General features: G+C 34.1%; 3 protein-coding genes and 1 pseudogene across 5 annotated transcripts; 1 reads left to right on the top strand and 3 right to left on the bottom strand.

Annotated features, from left to right (window-relative positions):
• Positions 1-2,680: 2,680 nt before the first annotated feature.
• Positions 2,681-7,151, top strand: LOC133304036 (uncharacterized). 3 transcript variants are annotated; one of them, XM_061504005.1, is made up of 8 exons: positions 2,681-2,843; positions 3,071-3,097; positions 3,347-3,469; positions 3,815-3,915; positions 4,006-4,061; positions 4,786-4,902; positions 5,240-5,326; positions 6,369-7,151. In XM_061504005.1, the coding sequence occupies exons 1-8, from the start codon at positions 2,788-2,790 to the stop codon at positions 6,915-6,917; spliced, it is 1,116 nt and encodes a 371-aa protein (XP_061359989.1). In that variant the 5' UTR covers positions 2,681-2,787; the 3' UTR covers positions 6,918-7,151. The 3 variants fall into 3 exon arrangements, with proteins under 3 accessions (XP_061359989.1, XP_061359988.1, XP_061359990.1); XM_061504004.1 differs by having other exon boundaries at positions 3,815-4,061; XM_061504006.1 differs by lacking the exon at positions 3,071-3,097 and having other exon boundaries at positions 2,708-2,843; positions 3,815-4,061; positions 6,369-7,150.
• A 904-nt stretch (positions 7,152-8,055) lies between these two features.
• LOC133304021 (methylmalonate-semialdehyde dehydrogenase [acylating], mitochondrial-like) lies at positions 8,056-15,181 on the bottom strand. Its single transcript, XM_061503993.1, has 19 exons — positions 15,060-15,181; positions 14,836-14,933; positions 14,179-14,250; positions 13,916-14,077; positions 13,718-13,796; positions 13,456-13,610; positions 13,108-13,171; positions 12,120-12,199; positions 11,758-11,823; positions 11,474-11,524; positions 11,240-11,391; positions 10,703-10,793; positions 10,441-10,521; positions 9,831-9,908; positions 9,682-9,717; positions 9,400-9,443; positions 9,244-9,322; positions 8,717-8,807; positions 8,056-8,583 (listed from the first exon to the last, which is right to left on the bottom strand). Exons 1-19 carry the CDS (start codon positions 15,082-15,084, stop codon positions 8,471-8,473), a joined length of 1,617 nt encoding a protein of 538 aa, XP_061359977.1. The 5' UTR covers positions 15,085-15,181; the 3' UTR covers positions 8,056-8,470.
• A 3,566-nt stretch (positions 15,182-18,747) lies between these two features.
• Positions 18,748-20,055, bottom strand: LOC133304041 (protein FLOURY 1-like). Its single transcript, XM_061504011.1, has one exon. It carries the CDS (start codon positions 19,671-19,673, stop codon positions 18,834-18,836), a length of 840 nt encoding a protein of 279 aa, XP_061359995.1. The 5' UTR covers positions 19,674-20,055; the 3' UTR covers positions 18,748-18,833.
• A 1,103-nt stretch (positions 20,056-21,158) lies between these two features.
• LOC133304034 (L-type lectin-domain containing receptor kinase IX.1-like) lies at positions 21,159-24,808 on the bottom strand (annotated as a pseudogene).
• Between the last annotated feature and the right edge of the window lie 479 nt (positions 24,809-25,287).

The following is a 25,287-nucleotide window of genomic DNA, read 5'->3' as shown; positions in this document are numbered from 1 at the left end:
TATCTAGCTTACAAGATCAAACCGAAAGAATTGGATCGGATGATTTTTGCTTTCAAAATCGATCCAATCCAAACCGCGAACACCCCTATCTCCATATATAATATGGATCTAGAAAATGACACATAGAAGTAACGTTATTTGAATTACAAAATCCAGAAAAAATAATTAGACTGATGCTTCAGGAGTGTGTTCTTCTTTACTAAAAATAGAAAAGTGTGAAGATTTAAAAAAAAAAACCATATAAGAATGGATAAAATGAGAAAAATAATTATTTTTTTTCATAATTAATAAAAGATGCATTGAGTCTTTATTACTCTCGTAGTATCCAAGATATTTTTGTCATTCAAGATGTATCTTGCAACAATTCCAACGAAAGCATTTTTGCATTGGGAAAGACTGGGTTTTGGTCAAGATCATGAGTGTGTTCTCTCCTCATCAAGTCTTTGTAAAAAAAAAAAGCACATTAATGATACACTTTTTCGGTAACCATGATACGTCTAATTGGTGTAGGGATGTTACTAATGGTGTTCGGATCATTAGGTTCTTAGGGTGCATTAGACATGAGACAAATTTGCTTGCTGAACTTAGTGCAATGTAGTGAAGCAATTTGTGTGTTGAAACGCAAGATGACTAATGATCGTAAATATGGGTTCATAATCCTGGAAATCGAGAGCTTTTTCGCTTTTGCTTTGGTAATAAAAAAGTTTAGATATTTACAAAAAAAAAAAAAAAGTTTAGATTAGAGAAGCTGTATACCCACTCCATGAAAAAACCATCAATCTCAGTGAGGGTCCATAGTAAAATTATATAATATATATCACCAATCAAAAAGCAAAACCAAATAATATAGGGCGGAAGATTCTAGCTGTATGCTAACCCTCATTGGTTTGAGAATTTTATTGGGAAAGAGTGATTCATTTGGTGCTTATCTTAAAAAGAAAGGAATTAATAATTGTTAATTCAAGGGATGATAAACTTGTTTTCTTTAAATTAGACGTCTCAATTCGAATCCTGAAAATGAAATAAGATCATGTTCGAATTGGATTAAGTTGACTTGGATTAAAAATATTATAAATGGGGGTGTGCAAACTGCAAACTATACTCGACTTCCATCTGATTTTGTTCCTTTGTTCCTTTGTTCTTTCACTTCTTTCTTTGTGCTTTGATAAAATAAAATAAAATAAAAAGTTGTGAGAATGTGAGATTAATGAATCAAGGATGAAGTGGTACCTTTAAAGTAGGCAAGTGACAACCGTGATTTCTCATATTCCGCTAATAAAGTAGGAGAGAATTGTACTAAATAAAAAATAAAAAAAATAGGAGAGAATTCAGGGGAGTGACCATTGTGCCACTGTTCACCAATTTTTTTACCTAAATGCCACGCGAACAGTGTTATTTTCCAATCTGCCACAGGGCAAGTTCGCCTCTGACACAAGCGATCTCGGTTTGCTGATGTGTCAGCTTCCTGGTGGTGTCAGAGTTCGCTTCTGATACAGGCGACCTCGGTTTCAACAATATTTTAATCAAGTTCGCCTACATGGCAGGCGAACTTCATTTTTTTTAATTTTTTTATTTAAATTTAATACTTGTTATCCACTAAAAATGTGACACGTCAGCAAACCGAGGTCGCTTGTGTCAGAAGCGAACTTGCCTCCGTGGCAGATTGAGAAATAACACTGTTCGCGTGGCATTTAGGTAAAAAAATTGGTGAACATTGACATTTTGGTCAGTATCCCGAGAATTCGTACCAAAAACTAAGAGAGAGATACGTTTAAAAAAAAAAGAGAATTAATAAAGGAACACGGTTTTTTTTACATAGCAATTGTACATTCAAAATTTTAAATCAACTGATATAACTTTTTTAAATGATAAACTAATAATGAAACCATATTTTTTTAGTATATTATTTCTTTAATTTTCTGAAACAAATAAAGTATAAAAATAATATATAAACTTTTTTTTTGGAAGATTATCCTCGTTAATTTCATAGGTTTTTTATAGGCTAATTCGAAGTTTGGAGCATGTTTAATATTAAAATTTTAAACTCTTCCAAAATTAATATTATGAAAGATTAAACATATATTCGTACTCTCATCTGTTCAGCTCTTAATGTATTAAAACACTAATTGTGCTATTATCAGGAACACAGTGACCAAAGTTTCACCTTTTTGATAAATTTTTTACTCAAATGTCACGTTAACAGTATTTTTTATCAGACTATCACGTGTCATATTTCGCTACTACTGGTAGCGAATTTCGTGGCCAATAATTTTGTGACACATGACTATATTGCATACCAAATTCGCTATCACTGATAGTAAACTTAGTCCAGTCAACTTTTTCCTACAAAAGTATTCCACGTGTCACAAAATTATTGGCGAACATAATTTGCTACTAGTCGTAGCTAATTACATCACGTGACAATCTGATAAAAAAATATTATTTATGTGATATTTAGATAAAAATTTTGTCAAAAAATAACATTTTGATCGATGTTCCCTATTTTCATCGGTTAATAATATATAAACTTTTGGTATGCAAATTTAGTTTTTTTGTTATTTTGTCACGGACACGGATTTCGAAAAGTTAGAAGTACTTGGAATACGTGGGGCTACCATTGTCTGTGCCCCTTCGCTTTTCCGCTTACTTTAAAAATAAGTTCTTGACTTACTCAAGACGACTTCCTGTTTCAAGTTCTTTCCACACAACTTTGATCATTTTGTTTCCTTTCTCTTTCTCTGGCGTGGATTCAGGCAACAGCAATAAGGAGGTTGAATTGAATCCAAGATGGCTTCTTTGTGGTTTCTCAAGCTGGCTCTAAAATGCGTTGATCATTTCGCATGGTATGCATGCATATCCTTCATTGGCTTGGTTTTGCTCGGTTGATATTTCTGACTTAGATCACATGTAAAAGATTTATCAGTGCACATATACATTCATTTTAACTTGTTTAATGATGTAGATGGTCTCTTACTATATAGTGATTCTTCTTGTCTTCACCCTTTTGGTCGTCTCCATCTCCATGCAAGCTAATTAACTGTCTTTTGTTTCTCTCCCCCTTAATTTCTAGGCCTCTTCTTGCTCTGGGGTATCCTCTGTAAGTTTCTCCCTTTTTCTGTTTCATTGTGAACAATCCTCAAGACTGTTGGTTTTCAGTTTTCACTTGCAATGTTTTCTGCATGTATGTTCTTACCCATTTTTTGTTTATTTATGTTTGCTTTACTGGGTGTCTAGTGTGCTAAAAAAGTTGCAACCTTTTAAATTATTGTTTCACTTATTTGTTTTTAGTATGCTGCTTTAATTTGTTGTTTGTTATTATGGTTTTACTTTTATGTGTTCTTGGCAGATGTGCTTCCGTACAAGCAATCGAGACTGATTCCCATGCAGAAACTAGGGATTTGATCTCATACTGGATACTTCTCTCATTAATATATCTCTTCGAGTATGCTTTTCTGAGGCTTCTTCAATGGTAAATCATTTACCCTGTAATATAAAAGAGCATTGTTATTACAATAATAAGAATTCAATAACTTCATTTTCTTTGACTGGGATTAAGAACCTGATTTATGTCATTTGACTTTCTGTTGAACTAAACCTAGTTTGCAGAAACAAAATTATGCGTGTAGATATACTCATTTCAACTTAGGTTTCTTACCATATTTTTTCCGCTTTTATCATCTAATGGCTTCTTAAAATTTATTGAATGTGATTATTATTAAATAAAATTAGTTGCAGCAAATGATTTCTCTTTTTCATTTTCGTTTTAATCAATCTGTGGATTTGATTAACTTCTTTATCCCATGTTCAACATCAGGTTCCAGTTCTGGCCTTACCTTAAGCTAATGATCATCTTCTGGCTCATCATACCAGACTTTGGACGAGCTTCTTATGTCTATAATAACCTTTTTGGCTCACGTATGTCCATGAAACCTCATGCAGTCACAAGCAGGTTAAATAACTGGAGGAAGTTTTTTGCTAAGAAAGAAAACTTTTTACTGCACGCAGAGAGATATATAAAAGAGAATGGAATTGAAGCCTTAGAGAAACTCATTGCTGACAAGGTAAACAGCTACGTGGCAGTATGCTGTATAAATGGTTTCAAGTACAAACCCTCTTCAGTAACTCCCCTAACTGAAAACTCATCACATCATTTTCTAAAGTTGATAAAAAATGACCCACCTATTCTACCCACTTCCTTTTGGTTAATAGCACATGAGCCCAAACTTTTCCTACTTTTAGTGAAGGAGTACCTATTCCAGTAGTATTCAAGATATGCTCCTTCAAAGGCTAAAAGTCTCCTAATGTTATCCCCAGTGCACAAGTCTTCCCGACTTTACGCGGGTAGGGGTGAGGGTTGATTGAATGCAGTCTTTTGTTTTACTTTTTTGCAAAGAGGATATTTTCCATACTCGAAACCATGACCTTCCGATCACAAAGAAGCAATTTTATCACTGCTTCAAGACTCGCCCTCTAAAGTCTCCTCTTGTTATAACTCGAGAAAATTAATTTAGGGAAGCAAGTTTGTGTATGTCTCTATGAAAATGTCTGGCATTGAGAATTGTAAATTTGAGCTAACACTTCTTTTTCTTCTATAGAAGAACGCAATGTATGATGTAGAAGAAACTGTTTGAATCTAGAAGAAACTGTTTGCCGGATTCAAACCCTGACCTTGCATAGTTGTGAAATTAATATTATTCTTTTTATAGGTTCTTATTTGAGTTAATTAAATATATCCAAGTCTCCTTGTGACATTTAGAGTACTTATTGAAAGAGCATCTTGTGCAGGCAAATGGGAAAGCGCTCCAAACAGAGCACAAAGACATCAAAGATAGCACAACGAATAAACTGGATGTGGAGGAAACAAATGTAATTAGAACTACTTATATGAAAGAAATGCAACAGGTAAAGTTTTGATGTCACTAGTGCAGTTGTGACATTAATATAATTTTTGTTATAAGTTCTTGTATGAGTTAGTTCTATCTATCCAAATATCCTTGTGATATTTGGAATGCTTATTGAAAGACATCAAAGATAGCACAACGAATAAACTGGATGTGGAGCAAACAAATGTAATTAGAACTACTGATATGAAAGAAATGCAACAGGTAAAGTTTTGATGTCACTAGTGCAGTTGTGACATTAATATAATTTTTGTTATAAGTTCTTGTATGAGTTAGTTCTATCTATCCAAATATCCTTGTGATATTTGGAATGCTTATTGAAAGAGCATCTTGCGCAGACAAATGGGAAAAAGCTCCAAACAGAGCACAAAGACATCAAAGATTTGGAGGTGATTGAGAAAAAGGAAATTCCTACAGGCAAGCAAGTAAGGTTTTGCTTATAAAGAAGTACAATTGTGAAAGATGTAGCTTATAAGTACATAGGATTGTGTGGATGTGGTCATGATTCATCATTTTGGAAGTCATACTTGTTGTGATTGTTGTTGTTGGTGGCAACAAATTTCATTAATACTTATTTTTATTAGAGGTGTTTATGTATTTTCCTCTAAAAATAAATATTGTCATAATCTTCTTGAATTTAAATGACAGCTAGCCATCTCTTGCTATGTTAACACTCATTACATAGTAAAAAACCAGTGTGGCCATTGATTTGAGAGGATTTCTTCTAACTGTGTGAATTAGTTGTGTGCTCTTTTGTTCTTTCTTCTACTTTGCATTCTTTTAATTAATTCTACAGTGATTATAATTGTTAGAACATAATATAAATCATTAAAGAAGCTAAGCTAACAGCTTAAGCTTTTGGGTTGAATTGGTTCTTTACATGGCATCAAAATCTCAGTGTCACGGGTTTGATCCTTACCAATCCTCACTTTCTCTTGTGGAATTTTTTAGTACAGGTAAGTTAGGTCTGATGCATCATCCACCCTTTATGCCCAATGGGCTCTTGTATAAGGAGGCGTGTTAGAGTATAATATAAACCATTAAAGAGGCCCTCATCTAACAACTAAAGCTTTTGAGTTGGATTGATTCTTTACAATAGTTGTTTTATTACTAACGGGATCTTTTTGGACATTGCTCTTTCGTTTCTTCTTTTTCTTTTGATGGCAAGAAAAGGTTAAAATTATTTGGGAACAAATATTTACAAATATGAGCGACAAGAAAATGGCTCAGCACTTTTGAAGTTTGCTATCCGTAAAAGATGAAAGCATCGTATGTTATTTTCTACATGTAGTTAAAAAGCTTAATGATATTCACACCTCTTCTCCGAAGAAGAGTTATTGAATTTCAATTATCTCCTCTCTTATATGCATGAATAACCATAGTTATACGTTAATGTGCAATCTTCTAATCCTATTGTGTCTGCTTACAATAAGCACTTCACCTCTATGCTAATCTTGAATATTTCAGGATATCCCTGTTATGCCTAACCTTGCACCAAGTCAGAATGCTTCATCAACCATGATGGAAACTAAAGGAATAGCAACAGGGAAAGACAGTGCTGGTGGAGAGCTTCTTCAGAGCTCTACACATAAAGAAGTGCAGAAAGAGTGGACTTGTGCTGTATGTCTGGTAACAACTACAAGTGAAAAAACCTTGAATTTCCACCTGCATGGGAAGAAACACAGGGCTACTTGTGAAGCTCTTAAAGCAAAGAATCAACCTGTTCCGCAGAAGATGAAAACCGATCAGTCCAAAAAGGAATCGAAACAGAAGAACATAAACAATCAGCTTAATTCCAAGACCACGAATGGGGAGAGTACAGTTAACAACGGCTTGAAAGGGAAAACAGTCATGCATCATTCGAAGGTGCAAGAACAGCAAAAGAATGTTGGTGAACCTGTAAGGATGAATCATTCCATATTAAGGTGTGAAGTTTGTAATGTCAATTGCACTAGTGAGCTTGACATGGCCTCTCACTTAAAAGGGAGGAAGCACATGGCTCAAATTAAAATCTAATCTAAAGTATACGTTTGTAAAGAGGTAAATGAGTTTACACTAACGGTATTAATTTTGGGTGAGAAGTCTGTAGATTCATAGCTTAAATGGCAAATATGGACATTGCTTATATATTGAAAGGAAGTTCAGGTTAAGAGCCTGCTTTGTTGATATCTATCTTATATTCTGGTTGTATGACTACCTTGTTCCATAGGATTCATATATTTATCTTTCAATGCTACTTCTTTTTTTTGGAATTTATAGTTCAATAGTGTACTTTGGCTGAAGTAAATTATTGAAAACTCCATCACCAGGCGCATACTTTACATTTGTGTTGATTTATACATGTTCAACATTTTAACAATATGAACCTTTACCCTAGCCGTGAACCTTACCATGATGTTGATTGTTGAAGACCATGAACTCTTTTATTCATTGCTTGACATGGGTATTGCAGCCTATTAACTACTGCTGCCTTTATTGACACCTTGATTGGCACTCAAATACAAGTTGAACCGGAAACTGGATCACTGATGACAAAATATTCTATCACAATTGTAGTGGATTTGAACATGGCAACTAAGGGAAGTAGAGTGAAATGCTACCTACTAAATTACATCACTTTGGTTGTCAAAATGTTTATTACATATCTTTATATAAAGTCAATTTAATTTAAGTAAATATTAATAAATTACATACTTTTATAAAAATTTAATTTAACCAATTCAGTGGCCCATACCCAAATTGAATTAAGGACCGATCCAGATTTAATAACATTAAATATATATCAATTTATTTTGTTTAAGTAAATATAAAAACTTTTAAAATTGTTATCAGAAACTACATATTAATCACAAGAACCGTTGAACCGGTCATAAACTAGGTGAAATACTAACTACTAAGCCAAATTACTTTGATTGTCATATTATATATATTTATATATTTATTACATATCTTTATATAAATTCAATTTAACTGATTCAACCAGTGATCCATTAATTGAACTAAAAACCCATTGACTTATTAGACAGGGCAACTCATCTAAAAAAAATAAAAATAAAAATACTTCAACTTTGGGTTGGATTTATTGTTAAGTATTTTGTTGTACAGCTTTGGTTATCATTGTACGTATGACCTACACAGCGGTAGGATATTTAACAAATAAATAATAGCTTCCTGGTCCAGGATAAACTAGTCAATGTATGAAGATCACCTGAATGACTTGGAGACACGATATTGAGGCTTAAAAACGAAAGAAAGAAAGGAAACTAACACCAAATTCGGGGGGAAATCTGCATTTAGGTGGTATCCATACACCTCAAAGCTGATTCAACTTGAACCTTTTTTTCTTTTCTTTTAAAGCTCACCCTGAAGCAACTGATATGACAATTTTAAATGGATGGATATCATATTAATGGATTCGGTTCCTCTAAAATAAGCCCCCACTTTAGAAAATAAGCTAGAGAATCATATAGTCCACATGGAGACACGACGTAGAAGAAAATTAAGGAAAATGCATAACAGGAGAGGGACCTTGACATTTTATTCAAGAGTACAAAGGTTTACTCTAGCTATCAAGATTTTTGAGAAGTTGGCATTGCCATGTTAATCTTGCTACCGCCAGCTGAATCCTTCCATTGCTGGGTTATTGTTTTGATTTGTGTATAAAAGTTAACCCCTGCCTTGCCTGTAAAATTCAACAAAGCAAATCAAATTCAAATCAAACGGTATAGCCTATATCATTAGCAAAATGTAACTCCTATATACTGTTAAGTGATAAGTAAATGCAGAAGAACCAGCTTCGGGAGAAATCACTCTACCATAGAAATTAAGATCTCCAGCAAATGATGCCTTGTTGCCAGTAAATGAGAAAAAGGGCAAAGGAACTGGAATGGGAACATTGATGCCAACCTGGTCCAAATGCAGTGACAAGTCATTATCTATAAAGAGTATCACTATCAAATATATTTTCCTATTTGTGGCAGAGAGAATCTAGTCCAAGGTAAAATTCCAAGCGATTGGTTAACAAATAGCAGACCCCAAACCCCTAGGTGTAGCTCAGTTGGTAAGTGGACTGTAGAAGGGGTCGGATTCTTGTGGCCAATGAGGCCATGTGTTCGACGCCTAGGAGAAGCATTTTGGGGCCAGTGGTGAATCCTAAACACTACAAGCCATGGAGGGATTAGTCTCATCCTTCGGGGTGGGGACACCCTTGAGTCTCTACTCAAAAATAAAAATAAAAAAAAATAGCAGACCCCAATGCATATAATGGTTGATATTCATCAGCATTATTAATGTCCTTCCAAGAGAATATGCAGAACTCAACATCCCACTTTGGACACATTACCTGTCCAGCCTCAATCTCAGTCTGAAATTTCCTTGCTGCAATACCAGATGTAGTAAATATAGAAGCACCATTTCCGTACCTGTTGTAAAATTCAGAGTAAGAAATCAATAGCCGCTTAAAAAAAGGCAACGACAATAGTGGGTTGTTAACAAATACTTGTTTTTGTTGATAATGTTAATGGCCTCTTCCAAGCTATCAGCCTGAAGTTATAAAGACAACAGAAAAACAATGTATCAGCAGATCTTCATATTGAGTCAAAATGAAAAATCCAAGATTGATTGATTCAAGAATAATTTAGAAACAATTGACCCCTCAAATGGTTACTGATTAACCATTCTTTGGACATCATTAAGCAACTGAGGGGTTAATTTTTCTTATCAAGAAATATTTTACCAAGAATTATACTTTTGTTATTTTCTTATAAAAAGACAGACACACCTCCATGAAAAGAAGAACTGGGCCAAAAATTTCCTCCTGCAAGGGCAATGTTAGACAAAGTCAAGTTTAATATAGATCTAAACTTCAAGTCTATTTTCTGGGAATTCTTTAAGTAGACACGTTAAGATTGGATGTTAGTGAGAAAATACCTTGTAGCACTCCATGTCGGTGCTGATATTTGATAAGATGGTTGGGCCAATAAAATTGCCAGATTCATATCCTGGGACCTACTTGCCACACACATATGAATTGATAAGCAATCCCTAAAATTGGGCAAAAGAAATGGGACAAAATAATGCGTAAGAAAAGAACCTACCATTCATATGGAAAAACAAACGCCTATGCAAGGAATGTTTTATTCTGTGGAATACAGTTATGCACCAAAATGTATTTCCTTACATTTTCTATTTTACTTTCCCAGTTTCTCTTTTAGTGTGTTTCATGCCGAACCACGTGTGTTAGCACGTTGAAGCACTTTGGCTTCATATCTGCTACCAAGCGTGACAACCGTGGGACTTTTACAAGGTAATAAAAAAGAGATATATGCATAAAAGATTCTATTTTTCTAACTAGTATTTGATTGGTTGACCACGAGCTTAGTTACTGACTGAATCAAATTACATGCAATAAAATATTTCATTATCTCTTAACTGTTTTCCCTTTTTAAAATATATATATATATATATATATATATATATATATATATATATATATATTCAACCAGTGTTTGAAAAAAACAGTTACAAATATAAAAACTACCACTATATTTCTTCCGTCAAGCAGTAGTCTGGCACCACTTTCAACTCCAGATTGAACTAATCTGTGTATTCGCTCCTTTGCCTGTGCAGCCAGTAAGAATATTTGAGAAACACAATTAGCTAAAATATACACCACAATCAGTGTGGAAATGAAATACATTGAATACCATGCCAGTAATTCTTGAATGATACTCAGGATTTCCTATTAAAATTTTTAGTTCAAATCCAGTGTGGAAAAAGTAAACCCAGAATAATAAACAAACCTGTTTGCTGATGACTGGACCAAGGTCGGTATCAGGTTCAGATCCAGCATTTACTTTAAGAGCTTTGGCACGCTCTATAAGTTTAGTTTCCCTGAACAAATATTTTGAAGGATGCAATTATATAAAAATTTCCAGAACATCATTAAAGTCAATTTTTGAAAGCCAAAAAAATAAAAATTAATTCAATTTCCCCATACATCTGCATCACAAGGAAGTCCAAATACTCGGAACAGCATTTTCTCTGGACAATCTTGTCAGAATTATTAAATGGGATGGACATAATTAATTGGTGGTTCTAATATTGGCATTATGATGACAATATACACAATTTGTGATTATATAGTAATTGCAAAAACTTTCTCTACAGAGAAGTCATACTATATCTTAGTCAAGGAGGAGTGATGATTCAGTTTGGCACACACCAAATACATCCAGAATATTTTGGAACAATCATCTATAGTAGGAGCTTAGAGTAAGAAGCTACTACAGAAGTCATAATAAACATAAATTAAATCAAAACAGAAAAAAGTATGATACCAATGTTGTGAGCCTCCAACAAAAACAACTGTGCTGAGTGCCATGCATCTTTGCCCAGCAGCACCAAAACCAGCAGCAACTAAAGCATTTACAGTGGCATCAACATTAGCATCTGGCATGATGATTGCATGATTTTTGGCGCCCATATTAGACTGAAAACAACATTTATTATTTTCCCAACTTCATATAAGCCAACAATTTGACTAAGGGGAAGAAAAAACTAAGTGCACTTACCTGAATGCGTTTCCCTTTAGCTGCAGCTCTTGAATATATGTGCATTCCAGCCTTTAATACAAAATAAGAACATCAAAAAAGCACATGTAGCAATATAAAGGGGGACTACCGTTTGCAAAATCTTAGTATTTGAATCACTTCCTCTCTTCTACCTATCTTTATATCTAAGCACAGTCAAAACACAAAAATGATTCAATTTTGCACACATGTAACAGGATTGCCTTTGACTAAAAACATTAGTTTAGTAACTGGAAAAAATAATAAACAGAAAAATTAGTACTTACAACATTTGAACCAACAAAAGATATGGCTTTGATGTCGTCATCATCACAAATAGCATTCACAATATCCTGTAACCAATTGTATGATAAGAACATCAATCCAAGAGAAAATAAAAAGCACAATTAGAGCTTTACACATCATAATATGACAAAGTCATTAACCTTGGAGCTATTGTTTTAGGATAAAATCAATTCTACTATAGTATCAACTATTTTTGGTATGGTACAATATTCTATGCAACTTTCGGATCTAAAACTCGAATATATGATGAAATCACCAAATGTCAAATAAGCCCATGAGCACCTTTACTTGGCAAATATCACAAGAAACAGGTGAATAACAAAAATATGGGTCGATAGCATACATGGGTTCCATGAACAATATTTAAGACTCCCTCAGGCAAACCAGCCTCCAATGCTAATTCTGCAAGCATTACAGAAGCACCTGGAAAAACAACGAATTTCAGATGACAACCAAGCATTACACCACTAGGTGATCTGGATTTAAGATATAACATCTAATTACATTAAAATTTATTTCTCTCTACCATGTCGTAAGTAACCAAAAATGATGATGAATCATGAACGTGGACAGATGAATGCAAACTTTTGAGTTCTACCAATAATTGTGTGTGCCATACCATAGGACTATGCTGCATATACTATTACAAGGGTAGGGAAGAAAAACTAACGGATGGACGATAATATTCAGTATTAAATGAATAGGTGGATAAACAAGACCATATTTATGAGTTACTACTAAGGAAAATTAATATAGAATTTTAGTACAAAGTGTAACATCTGACAACTTCCTCCTAATAAATATATCTATTCTGAAAATATTTTAAATAAGATGACCAATGTGAAGCAGAAACATGGCCTTTGTCAAAAGACACCAATATTTATTTTCCTATTTCTTGCTAAAGTAGCATTTCCTTCCTCAGTTTAAATAAATCTAAATTTATTAAGTGCAAGAGCAGGCTGGACTGAAAAGATTTGAGTGGTTGCTATCTATTATTCAAAATTATTGAATAAAGATTGTCCATGTGGTTTTTGAAAAATTCTTTAGTGAAGATCGCAGCCAAAAATTTATATGTAATGAGAAACAAAGGCATGAAATATCAAAAAAATTATAGAGGGCTAGAGGCAATTATTTCATTCAGAATGTTTCAACTCATGTTATTCACTTCACAGTACAGTTTAGGCTGATGTGTTTGAAATGCCTTGAGTCTGCTTTGAATGAATAAAAATATCAGAGTCCATTTTTCCATCACAATTTACACTATGCTCCAGATGGAGGAGATAATTGAAGAGTATATAGAGAGACAACCAAAATTTAGTTGAAAGCAACACCTGGGTCTTTCTCTGATGGTTTTAGAATGAAGGTATTACCACAGGTAACTGCCATTGGGAACATCTGCAGACAGATGACAGACATTTGAAATCTGATGTGATGACCATAGCAGTATTATGTACATTACATTCCTGTGAGAAATGACATAATATGGATAGAGACAAAAACAAAGTTATTCCAGCTAAATGTTTCTGGATCATTCTATAAAGTAGACTTTTTCTGTCTCATGCATGCTGATATGAATGAGATGACCAAGCAAGTATGAAATAAAGGCATGGCCATTTACTAAAAAGTGAAAGATTAATTATATAGCCAAAAACCCACCCAAAGGGTGGAAGACTTCTTACCCACAAGGGAATCATTGCAGGAAAATTGAAAGGACAAATACCAGCACAAACACCAAGTGGTTCTCTAATGCTGTAAGTATCAACTCCATGTGATACATTGGAAACATACTCTCCCATTTGTAGAGTTGCCATCCCACAAGCATGTTCAACCACCTCTAAATGACATAAATTCAAATATCAGATGATTGCATTACCAAAAATTATGAACAAAATCATTATCTCACTACAAAATCTTCTCAAGTGATGTATTAAAAAGACCAACCTAAACCACGAAATACATCTCCTTGAGCATCCTTTAATGTCTTTCCTTGTTCGGTGGTCACATTCAGAGCAAGTTTATCCTAAAACAATTACAACGTAGTGATATGATAGAATCTATTAACAGTATGTTTGCTGGTATGGGTGTCTCTATGTTTGCAAATGAATGTAACAGAATCATAGAATGTTCTAAAATGCTTACCATATCTCTGCGTATAAGCTCCTGGAGCTTCAACATAACACGTTGGCGTGTCGTAATTGGAGTGTTACGCCATGATGGAAGTGCCTTCTTTGCTGCAGATACAGCAGCTTTAAACTCTTCATCTGTGGTCAAAGGAACTTGTGAAACAACTTCTTGGGTTGCCTATGATCAGATTATTGAAATATTAGAAGTCTTCATTTCTCAAAACCACAAAAAAGTGATACAACCGTAAACTCAGTATAAAACTTAAAAAATACACTTACTGGGTTTATAACATCGATGAAAGATGATGATTTTGAGTCAAGAAAACTGCCACCAATAAGATTTGGAACCCTCTGATAGAATACAATCAAAAGAAGAAGGGGATATGATATGTTAAAAAATCTCTTTAGCAGCGGTCTATGACAATAACACATAGTGAATTTATGTAAAATCCAACTGACTTATTGTCAAGTTCCACTCTGAATTTTCTTATGACATAATATGAAATTACATATAGGACCTAAAGTAAATAGTATAATAACAAAATAACTATTTATGATTTAAAAGAAACAGAAACAAACAATTTTATGTGTAAGAAAAAGCATCTAACCAAGAATCAGATTTAAAGCTAGAAAATCACTGTTCAACTTGTTGATAGATCACTGTAGATTAAGTAAGCCAAAAAGATACCCTTTTATTCATTCAACTTGACAGACTAGTCCTAACTAACTAGTTCAATTAACAAACTTCAAAGTCAAAGCAAAATGAAACGAATGCAAAATACAATCACATAATATCCTTTTTACAGCAGTTTGTCTGAAGAAGAAAAAAAAAAAGAATTCAGCACTAAAGCTTCGATTTTTGCAAACCACTGAGGCAGTTAACAGATACCCTTGAATGCAAATTTTCCGAGAATCCAAAGGGAAGCTTGAGCTTACCGGAGGATTCCGCTTACAGGAAGATGGCTCAGCAACTGTTGACATATAGGAAATTCCCAAAGCAGAGATCTGAGGCCTCAGAAAGTTCAACTTCTTTACTGCAAAACAATAAAAAATTCAAAACTTTTCTTCATCAGAATCCAAATTTCAAGTATTGATCATCAATCACCATCTATCTGGGCACCCAAGCAAACGAGTACCAGCAACCGATTTTGTAGACTTACCTCGTTGAATAGAAAGCTGCAACATTCTCCTTACGTTGTGCTATGAATCGTGTTTGAAGAAATTAAGGGTGACAACTTAGGAAGCGAAACCAAAGACACCAACTGACTCAAAACACTGACACTAGTTGGAATCGTAAAGCTGTGTCAAACATATAGAAATTAGAAAGGACAAAACAATTGATAGTGATAGACATTCAAATATTTTTTATTTTATTTTTTTTATTTCTTCCCAGGTTCTTATCCGGTTAATTTTTTTATTTTTTTTTTGGTAATCTTATCCGGTTATTTAACTATTTAGTCACTTGATGCAAATTTGGTTTTAATTAATTTAAAAAATTAAATAAAAGAATTAAAGAAATTTTGATTATAAAAAGCTTTGGAATAGGATAAAATAATTTAAATATAGCAAAAAAATATTTCTACACAGATAAGTTATCTGCATTTACTCTTAATATAACGTCGTTTTACGTTGAAAAATTAAAAAATTATAATGATAAAGACTATTATAATTCTAAATTAAATTAAAATTATAAAATACCTTAATATCCATCTCAAAATAACATCATTTTTGGCTCAATATAAATAACTTATCTATATTAAATACAGAAAAAACGAAACTTTAAATATATAATTACAAACCACAAATTTTCTAATGTTTTCTTTTAAATTCATTGGCTATAAATATAGCTAGTAAGAAATGCTATTAAGACACTTTTTGACCTACTCTTTTATTATTGGATGAATTTCAACTAAATAATTTACTCATTTTTTATTTAGTAAAGCACACATGTGTGCCAAAAAGAATAGGTCAAATAATGTATTATTAATATTTCTCTTATCCAACTATCCTTCTTATAGAGATTTTTAGGTGGTTGAACGATCAAATCAGTTTCACCGCAGATTAATTTACTTATTTACTTATGTGAGACTTGTATGTGCAAAATATTTGTGTAACTATCATTACTCAACATATTCTGAATTAATAATTCAAAAGTAGAAGAAAATTGTGACAAAGTTTAATGGGTTAATTTTATAATAATGGGATAGGATATAATGTTGGGTTATGTAGGGTCTAACATTAAAATAGGTAAGAGACCCTATTACAAAAGTTTTTGAAGCTATATAGAGTCATTTATACATGTAGTTTTACTTATATATTTAACACATGAGAAATTTTTATGTGTTTTTGGTGAAAGAAAATGTTTTTCATATGTAGCATTAAATGTATATTATAACAATTATATCATTAAAAATTTATTTTAATTTATTACAATAAAAGACAATAATAACTCATAATTAAAATAATTCGTATTAAGGTATGAAGCAAAAACCATTTCTTGCTTCAAGAACACATAAGAATCTCTCTTTATATAGGACAACATAAGGACAAGAATATTTGATTTAGTTTCAAATAACAATATCCGAATCAGTTTTAAATATTTCGAATCAATTTTAAATATTTACATTTATTATGTTTCTATCTATTTGTACAATTCATGCCTTATTTGTATTTATTAAGTTTTTATCCATTTATACAACTCATGCCTTGTATTTGCATTTATTAAGTTTTTATCTATTTGTACAATTCATGTCTTGTATTTGTTTTTATCCATTTGTACAGTTTATTTTATGCCTTATATATGCATTTATAATAATGATGCAAAATTTTGATTGTCATTTCAAATATTTTTATTCTTATCTTGTTGTCTAATACTTTGCACCCATACATATATATTGTCATTATTTATAAAATATATAGGTAGACGCAAAATTCCAAACCAATCCCAGTTCAACTTTGATCTAACCTTAGAACTTGCTTCGCCACATTATAGGAAGTATATCTCTTAGGTTATATAAGATAACTCATGCACACACAAAAATGGGTGTGATATATTATTTTTATTATTTTCTCTCTTCTCTTTAATAGGTTTCATATGTATTGCATGTGAAAAATATATTCTCTATATTAAAAATATGTCGGTATTACAATGTACATATGCAGCTATGGCAGTGCCAGCAAAATGAACCAAAATTAGTTGGGGCCAGAATGGAAATGAGATCTATCCGTGTCATTAGCTGCTTTAAGTCCAGGCCTGGGCTAATTATTTCTTATTTCTCATGTTAAGTCCAGGCCTGGGCTAATTATTTCTTATTTCTCATGTTTGGGTATGGGTCCTTTGGTTCTATGAGCTCATGTTCATTACTATTTTTAAATATGATTTATGGTTTTTTTATTCCTTTTGTCACGAGTCACACAGCGGCATGGAGATTTCAATGAATTATGTAACGTTTCACCGCTTCAAGAATCAATGATTATCCCCACATATTAACACGAGACTTTTCAGTGTGCTTTATAGGTAGTATCAATTAATTCTTAGAAGCTATCACAAACTGTGCAGTCTCATACCTACACAGTCTTTGGAATCTCTCTCTTTCGGGTGTTGATTCGATTCGTTCGTTCATATAACCCCCCGTTGGAAGCCTGGAGCCGCTCCTTGTCCATGTCATTTCGCACCGGCGATCACTTCCCGCCCTCGTCAACGCTTGAGATGTTACAAATTACAATAAATTAGAATATAATATGCTCAATTTTATAATTTGGTAGAGGTAAAACCCCGCAATTGACTCAGAATTTTGTTGCTGTTGAAGGGAAGAGATGATAATTGTCAAGTAACCTGAGAAACTTTGAGATTTTATTCGGGTTGTGTCGTAAAAGAATTTAAAAAATTAATTATACCATATCGATGTTAAAAGAATTTGCTTCTCATGTTAAAAAAATTAAATATACCATATTGATGTTAAAAGAATTTGCTTCTCATGTTAAAAAAATTAAATATACCATATCATGTGGGAGAATCATATCCATATAAAGATGGATGAATGATAATAAAGAAAGAAAGAGAAAAAATTACACTGATTATTTTATCTTTCGGCGGTAAGATATGCAGATACACATTCGTGAATTCCACTACTTTAAGTTATTTGTGTTTGCAACAAGATTCATAAACCCCTCCCTAACCAAGAGAGAAAGAGCACAACTGAAGAAAAGTTACTCTGCATATACAGTACATGATCATGTAAATCCTAGTTGGTACTCCAATAACTGACAGCATAAAACTTCCAAAAAACCATAGAAAATAATCACTCTCGACTGCATATATAGTTACAGGCCAACAAGTGTGAGGCCCTTGCAATTTTAACTGCTCCAATGAAACATCACAAAATTACACAAGTAAACATGAAAGTTGAAGCTAATTTACTGTCTATTGCAAATAATACTTGCAATGTCAAGTGTTTCAATGAATTTCATTCAACAAAATCACACAACTAAACCTAATCCTTAAGACTAAACAGCTCATACATTATTGTCAACTGCATATCCCAGCCTGCAAGCATCAGAATCAGATCCTTAAGACACAAGTACTCCAATGCAATTTATTCAATAAAACTTCACTAAATAAACCTAAAAGTTAAGAGCCTGACTCACTATGTTCACTGCACACTGCACTGCATGCATGGTACATAATTACCAGCCCACAAGCATCAGATTCTTGCAACGTTAAGGGCTTCATTAAATTTATTCACAAAGCTATACTGGTGAACCTGAAAGTTGAGCCCAATCCAGCATGCAAACAAATAAAACAAAAAACGAAAAAAAAAAAAAGTCTGAAAATATATATACGCCTTCAACATTATTTTAATTAAATTATGAATAAATACAATTTACATTGAGAAACCAAAACATGTCTGAGGAAAACAGACGTAAACTCATTTCTATATAACAACCTCCGGAACTTCCAATGTCTGTGATTCGGTTTCAGAAGAGTTAGCTACTGAATCATTTGGATCAGATTCCAAATCCTTACTGACATCAAGTTCAAGTTGGTTTATTTCATCATCACTCAGATATTGCTTCAGTTCCTCCCTATAAATCCCCATCTGATCTTCCAACAAACTCCTCTGAGTTTCTTGCTGCGTGATCGTCCACTGCAATGACTCAATCACTTCCTGATCATGTTCTAGCTCGTGCTCGGCCATTCTACGGAATTGATTGGCTTGAATTTCAGCCGAACTCTTCTCATTCTGAAGGCGCAAAATCATTGCCATTGCCTCCTCAGCGGACGATGAAGATGCCGTCCTTTCCTCCTCAAGCTCTGCGCATGCTGCATTAGCTTTCTGCCTCTGAATCTTCACAAATTTTCTCAGAGCCATTACATCAAGCACCTCGTCCTCATCACAAACCTCTTTTTCATTCTCATCCCTCCCTTCCAACCCATCTTCCGAATTAGCACTCACTTTCTCTCCTGCAACATTAGAGCTCCTCTTGATCGACGAATTCGAATTCTGGTCACACCCCATTTCCAAAGGTGCAACCTTTGGCTTAGACACTTCCCAAACGACCTTCTCCAAGCACAAACGAATTCTGGGTATGCCTCCAGAATCACAGAGGAAGCGTATCGAACCCTTAGAAAGCCAACCAAAGCGCAAAACCTTGAAACAGAACCCGAACATCAAAAACATCCCGAGAAAGTTAAGGACCCTGTAGAAGCAGCCGAGAAGAACATAGCCACATCCGAACTCTGTTAGAAAATTGAAGGTGGAAACCAAATCCATGAAGGGGAGAGCAGCAGAAACCTCTGATGCAACAGAGAGGAGGGAGAGTCTGCATCTGAGGCGAAAGTGGGGATTTGGACAGAGAAACCAATCTTAGCGAGAAAGGGAAAAAAACGAATATGATGATGATATGCAAGTTCGAGAAAAGATGGGAATTTTGAAAAGGGAAAAACACGAAAAAGGTAATGTGATGGTATTGTTATATAACATGACACTGCACAAGGAAAGCATTATGAGTGTAAAGGGTGACGGTGTGTTTCATCAGTGTTGGAAGCGCAGAGAGGAAGATGATGGTGATGGTGATGATGGAGGAAGCGGATGCGGACAAATAGAGGTGAGGTGAGGTGTGGTGTGGGCATTGGTTATGGTGACTTGGACCATTTCTTTCGGTTGCAAACCAAGATCAAAATTAACTTCATGTCTCTTCCTAAATTTATTTTTATAATAACTTAACCAACCAGAGGATTATCCTCTTCATGTTGAAATTAATTATAACTTGTATCATGTGAAAAAAATATAACTATACATTAAACTAATTGTTAATTCATTTATAAATCTATTTTTATATATTAAATTAGAGTATCTTCTTTTAAATGTCATTTAATCTCTTCGGTTACACAACCATCCTACCATATAGGCTTCAAAGATTGCTTCATCGTTTTGAAGGGAGGCTTGTTGTGGAAGAGCATGGAGACTAGTGAAAAGTGGGTCAATAAAAGTACCATTGTAGCAATAAGACATTTTTTAGGGATGAAGAAGAAGGGAGATTAGAGGCGGAAGAAGAGATAAATTGAGAGAGAGAAGAGTTTTGGAAACATAGGGCCATCTTTCATTATCACATTAGACTCCAATATTATTAAAATCGGCTCGGTCATTGATCTGATCAAGATACTGGATCATTGAATTACTAGTTCAACCAGTGGGTCACTGGTTGAATCGCATGACCCAGTGATTATATGTAATTTTATAATTTATATTAAAAAAATTATAAACATACTCAAATAGCTGAAAAAATAATATAAATTCTAAATATTTTAATATAAAAAATAATAAATTATACATTATTGCCCAATAAAAGGATCAAATAAATATATAATGCTTGTAATATTAGTGTTTCAGGTTCAGTAAATGTCATCTCTAACTATAAATCAAATCAAAATTTTCTGCATAGTGCATAACTGGGATAATATTAGTATTGTATTTGTAGGTATATAACTTATGTAAGCCAATAAGTAACAAATCACTCAAATATGTATATTATGATTTTTTTTAAAACTTTTTTTTTGGAAATATTTTTTTTAAAAAACCTGGGTTGGGTCACTGGTTAACTGGCCGGGTCACCGATTTTCATCAAAATTGGTCGGGTTGCACTGGGTCTGGTACTTGGCCGATCCAATAAGATAACCGAACCGGACAGATGACCGGTTCACCGGGTTTCGGGTCGACCCGGCCTGTCCGGTCCAGTTTTTACAATATTGCTAGACCCTACGTAACCTCTAATGGGTTGTTGCATAAAAGCCAAAATAGCACAAAAGCCAAAGTACAAGATAGATAGCAACACAAGAAAAATAACATGATATATGTAGTTACACCCATTATTTTAACAGAATTACTAACAAGAACACTTGGGGTCCCTAATCCGCTATATGAACCCGATGTGTTTATATTTGAACTAAAGCTTATGTTTTGGTTTGGGCCTTCCTCTGAAGCATTTATACTGATAGTTGTGCACGAGTTGAGTGCACCCTCAATGTATGCTGGTAGAGACAGACTTGATGAAAGAATAGTAAAGGGTGCTTCAAAGTTAAGCAATTGAATTGCTTGCCTTACTGAAGGCCTATCCTTTTGATCAGGATGAGTACATGATAAACCCTTAGTTTATCATGTTTTAAGGCTAAATAATACAAGAAATACATAGTCAATTGCATGAAAACTTAGGTTTTGTAGTGAAAAAGCATGAAAGTCAAAATTTGAGCTAACATACTTTGATTTTGCTTGTTTTGAAGGTGAATTGACACAAAATTAGTGCAAATATGAAGTAAAGGACTTCGAAGAGAAGCTTGAGGATCAAAGGAAGTCTACTTGATGCAATTCACAAGTAAGTTGAGGAGCGTGCTCAAGCGCCCCACAACGTGCTACAGCGCGCTAATGAAGCTAATATGGCCAAATCCTCTGTACGAGTGCGCTGAAGTGCTTTACAGCACGCTAAAGCGCGCTCATATAAGCAAATTCCCCTTCAAAGAGCGCACTCAAGCACGCACCAACGCATTAAAGCTCGTTCAGACAGAAGAATTAAGGTAATTCAGCACGTTAATAAGCGCTAAGGCGCGCTGACACGGTCCAACCCAGGCCCAAAATTCTTAATCACTTAGGGCATAGATTAATTACCTATAAATAAGGGGTTTCAACAGAGATTATGAAGATTTTTGATAATTCTGATTAGAGAATCTTAATTTGGCGATAAAAAGCGCGTCTTTCATGCTTTGGAGCATCGAGAGTGGGTGAAATTCACGAATGCACTGGGAACTCTGAAGATTCTAGAAGCTATCATACCGATGGAGTTTGAGGATTCTTTATTGCTTTCATTTGTTTTTGAATTCCCTATGCTAGGCTAGATTTCTATGTAGTTTGGGGAAGATGAAATCCAATTGAATCTTTATGTTATGAATTAAATTGTCTCTGAATTCTTCTCTTTTTACATTTAAATGAATTTATCTGTTTTTAATGTTTTCTATGAGTTTTCTCCTTGTAGAATGATTTAGGGGAATTCCATTACAATAAGAATGTTGGTGTATGAACTCTGATTAGATAAATTCATCATAATCCTTGTGATTTAGGAATAGACATAGGGTAATTGGGCAATCTTTGAATTCTTGATCTTAATGCATGTTTTCTTTAGGAACAACCGGGGAACTAGGATTTTTTCAAGATCACATAAAATTAGGGTAGCAAGGGATTGGGCCTTAATTAATTTAGAAAGAATTGATTGACAGTATATTAAGAGTAGTTTCTTGACTGTTTAATTCATAGAATTAAGAAGATATTGAGGAAAGTCGAAACCCTAACTACGCCTTTTCTCAATTGTCAAAAACTAAATTTTTCTTAAATTCTTGTTTTAATTTTGCAATTCTATGCTATTGCTTGTTCTTAATTTCAATTCTACTTTTCTTCGTAATTGTTTGTTCAAATAAATCGTGAGTAGTGATCTAGTGCTTGACCACCGATCCTCGTGAGAACGATCTTGTACTCAAAGTACACTTTTATTACTTCTACGACCGGTATACTTGCTGAAGTCGAAACAGTATGCCAAATACCAACAATCATCAAGCATTTGATTTTCTCCTCCTCAAAATCTCCCCTTAGTCTGGGATCTGCTGCTTCAAGAATTTTCCCTCTTCCATAGAGCCCCCAGACCCACTTCACAATATTTATTTCATTTTCTGGTGCATTAAAGCTCATGGATCTTCTTCCATATGCTATCTCAAAAGCATCAACTCCAAAATTGTAGACATCTAATTCCTTACCAGGCCTACGCGTGATTGGGCATTCATTAGATATGTAGCCCTTAGTTCCAGCTAAACCTGTAATTTGTGCATATTTGCATGGTCCACAAACCTTATTAAACCAAAATCCCCAAGTTTTGCATTGAACTCCGAATCTAGCATAATGTTGCTTGATTTTATGTCTCTATGTAAAAAACATTATTCACATTCTTCTTGCAAGTATAACAATGCAGAGGTCAACCCTCGAGCTATCTTATATCTCTCTGCACATTTCAAAAAGTTACTTTTCTTGAATAGATGAACATCTAAGCTTCCATTTGGCATGTAGTCATACACAAGCAAGAGCTTTTTTCTTTCATGACACCAACCAATCAATTGCACTAGTTTTCGATGCCTTAACCTGCTAATCATTCTTAGTTCTGACGCTAACTCTTATATCACATGATCAGAACCTTCTATCATCCTCTTAATAGCAACATAATACTTTATGTCATTAAGATAACCCTTATAAATGCCTCCAAATCCACCCTATCCTAGCTTATGCTTATCTTTAAAATCATTTGCTACTTGGGATAATTTAGCATAAGAATACTTCTAGGCTCCTATCCCACTTCCAAAATCCTCACCCATACACACTTCAAAATCATTATCTTCCACTTCAGCTCCTTTCTTCCACTTTTTCGACAAGCCCATTGAAATCAAACACAACCAACCAATTAAAACAAATCCACCAATACCCAATCTTACTGCTAATCCTGTTTTGGCCTTTTTCTTCTAACTGGGAGCTTCATTGATTGCAACTAGGTTTTCTGTGTTTGTTATGTTTTCTTGTGCTCCTAAAGTTGAGCTAAAATCCCAAGAATAAATACTATTCATAGTAGTTAAATTTCTTGTGGCAGCCGAAAAGCCAAGAGTAACCATTTCTAGCAGATAAAGTCACAGATCAACTACAACAGATAGATGTTGCTGCAGGACGTTGTCATTGTTAAAACCATTGAAAACAATACTCAATTCTAATGAACTCGAATTGTAACTGATCCAGCCCTCATTGAGCTTTCCTTCTTCAATATCAGCCAACCATGTTACATTAGCTACAGAACTCATAGAGTTGATGTTGATACCTACATGTACATTAGGTGGATCCCAGAAGTTCTAAAAGATATCAAAGTCAACAGAAACAAGAGGATTATCAATTGAGTTTAATATCTGATTATCAAGTGTCAGACCCATTGAACCTCCTTTTGTAGCATTAGGAATCTTTGTACCAGCAGGGGCAAGGAAGAAAGCAATCCCATCTCCAAATTTACTTCGATTATGTAAATCTATGATAAAAGAGAAATGGGTTGTGAAATATGTGAGATTCTTTGTGGTTTTGTCCCACCGGTATAGGTTGGTAATATATGGCTCGACCAATACTTTCAGTCATATTCTTGTCAAGTTGGATTGTTATAAGTTGGATAACTGCTGTTACGGGATAAGTCACTCGTACATTATGCTCTTGTCATCGGGATCAAAACTAGTGAAGTTAAAGGATAAAGAGGATGCATATGGGATAATCAAGAGGAAGAAAATGGAAAACAACATCATTGAGAAGTTACAAGGGAAATTAAGATTGTGCAACTTGACATACATTACTTTTGGTTTTGGGTTATATAGTCTTAGGTTTTGGATTCAAGTTTGTACCCCAAAGAGCAAATATGAGATTATTGAGTTTGTGTTCTTTTACTTAAGCCTAATTGGGCTAAGAGTATAAAAAGAGCCCAAGCAGCCGAGAGGCCAAAGAGCTTAGGGCTAGGGTTTCTTGGTACCCATATAAATACTATTGTTTAAGTCATCAGCCACCAGGTCATTGAACAAAAGAGGTAAGCTTAGATCTGAAAAAGTGTCCACCCACTTCTTATTCCCCCTCGAGAGATAGCTTTGAAGGTTTACCAAAACCAAGAAAGATCTATTCATGTTGTTACGCAGAAGAGATCGGTTCGTGTTGTGACACAGGACACCGATTCATGGAGCATCATCTATGATCTGCGCTACAAGAGGTAATTAGAAAAATGATGATGATGTTGCATCCCAAACTGCAATGGCATAAAACTCTTCCGCAGATCCAATTG

This window comes from Gastrolobium bilobum, unplaced genomic scaffold (genome assembly GCF_033153095.1).
Source record: "Gastrolobium bilobum isolate Gb01-03AN ecotype WA unplaced genomic scaffold, APGP_CSIRO_Gbil_v1 utg33132, whole genome shotgun sequence".
Classification (NCBI taxonomy): domain Eukaryota; kingdom Viridiplantae; phylum Streptophyta; class Magnoliopsida; order Fabales; family Fabaceae; genus Gastrolobium; species Gastrolobium bilobum.
This window is presented reverse-complemented; position numbering and strand designations above follow the sequence as displayed.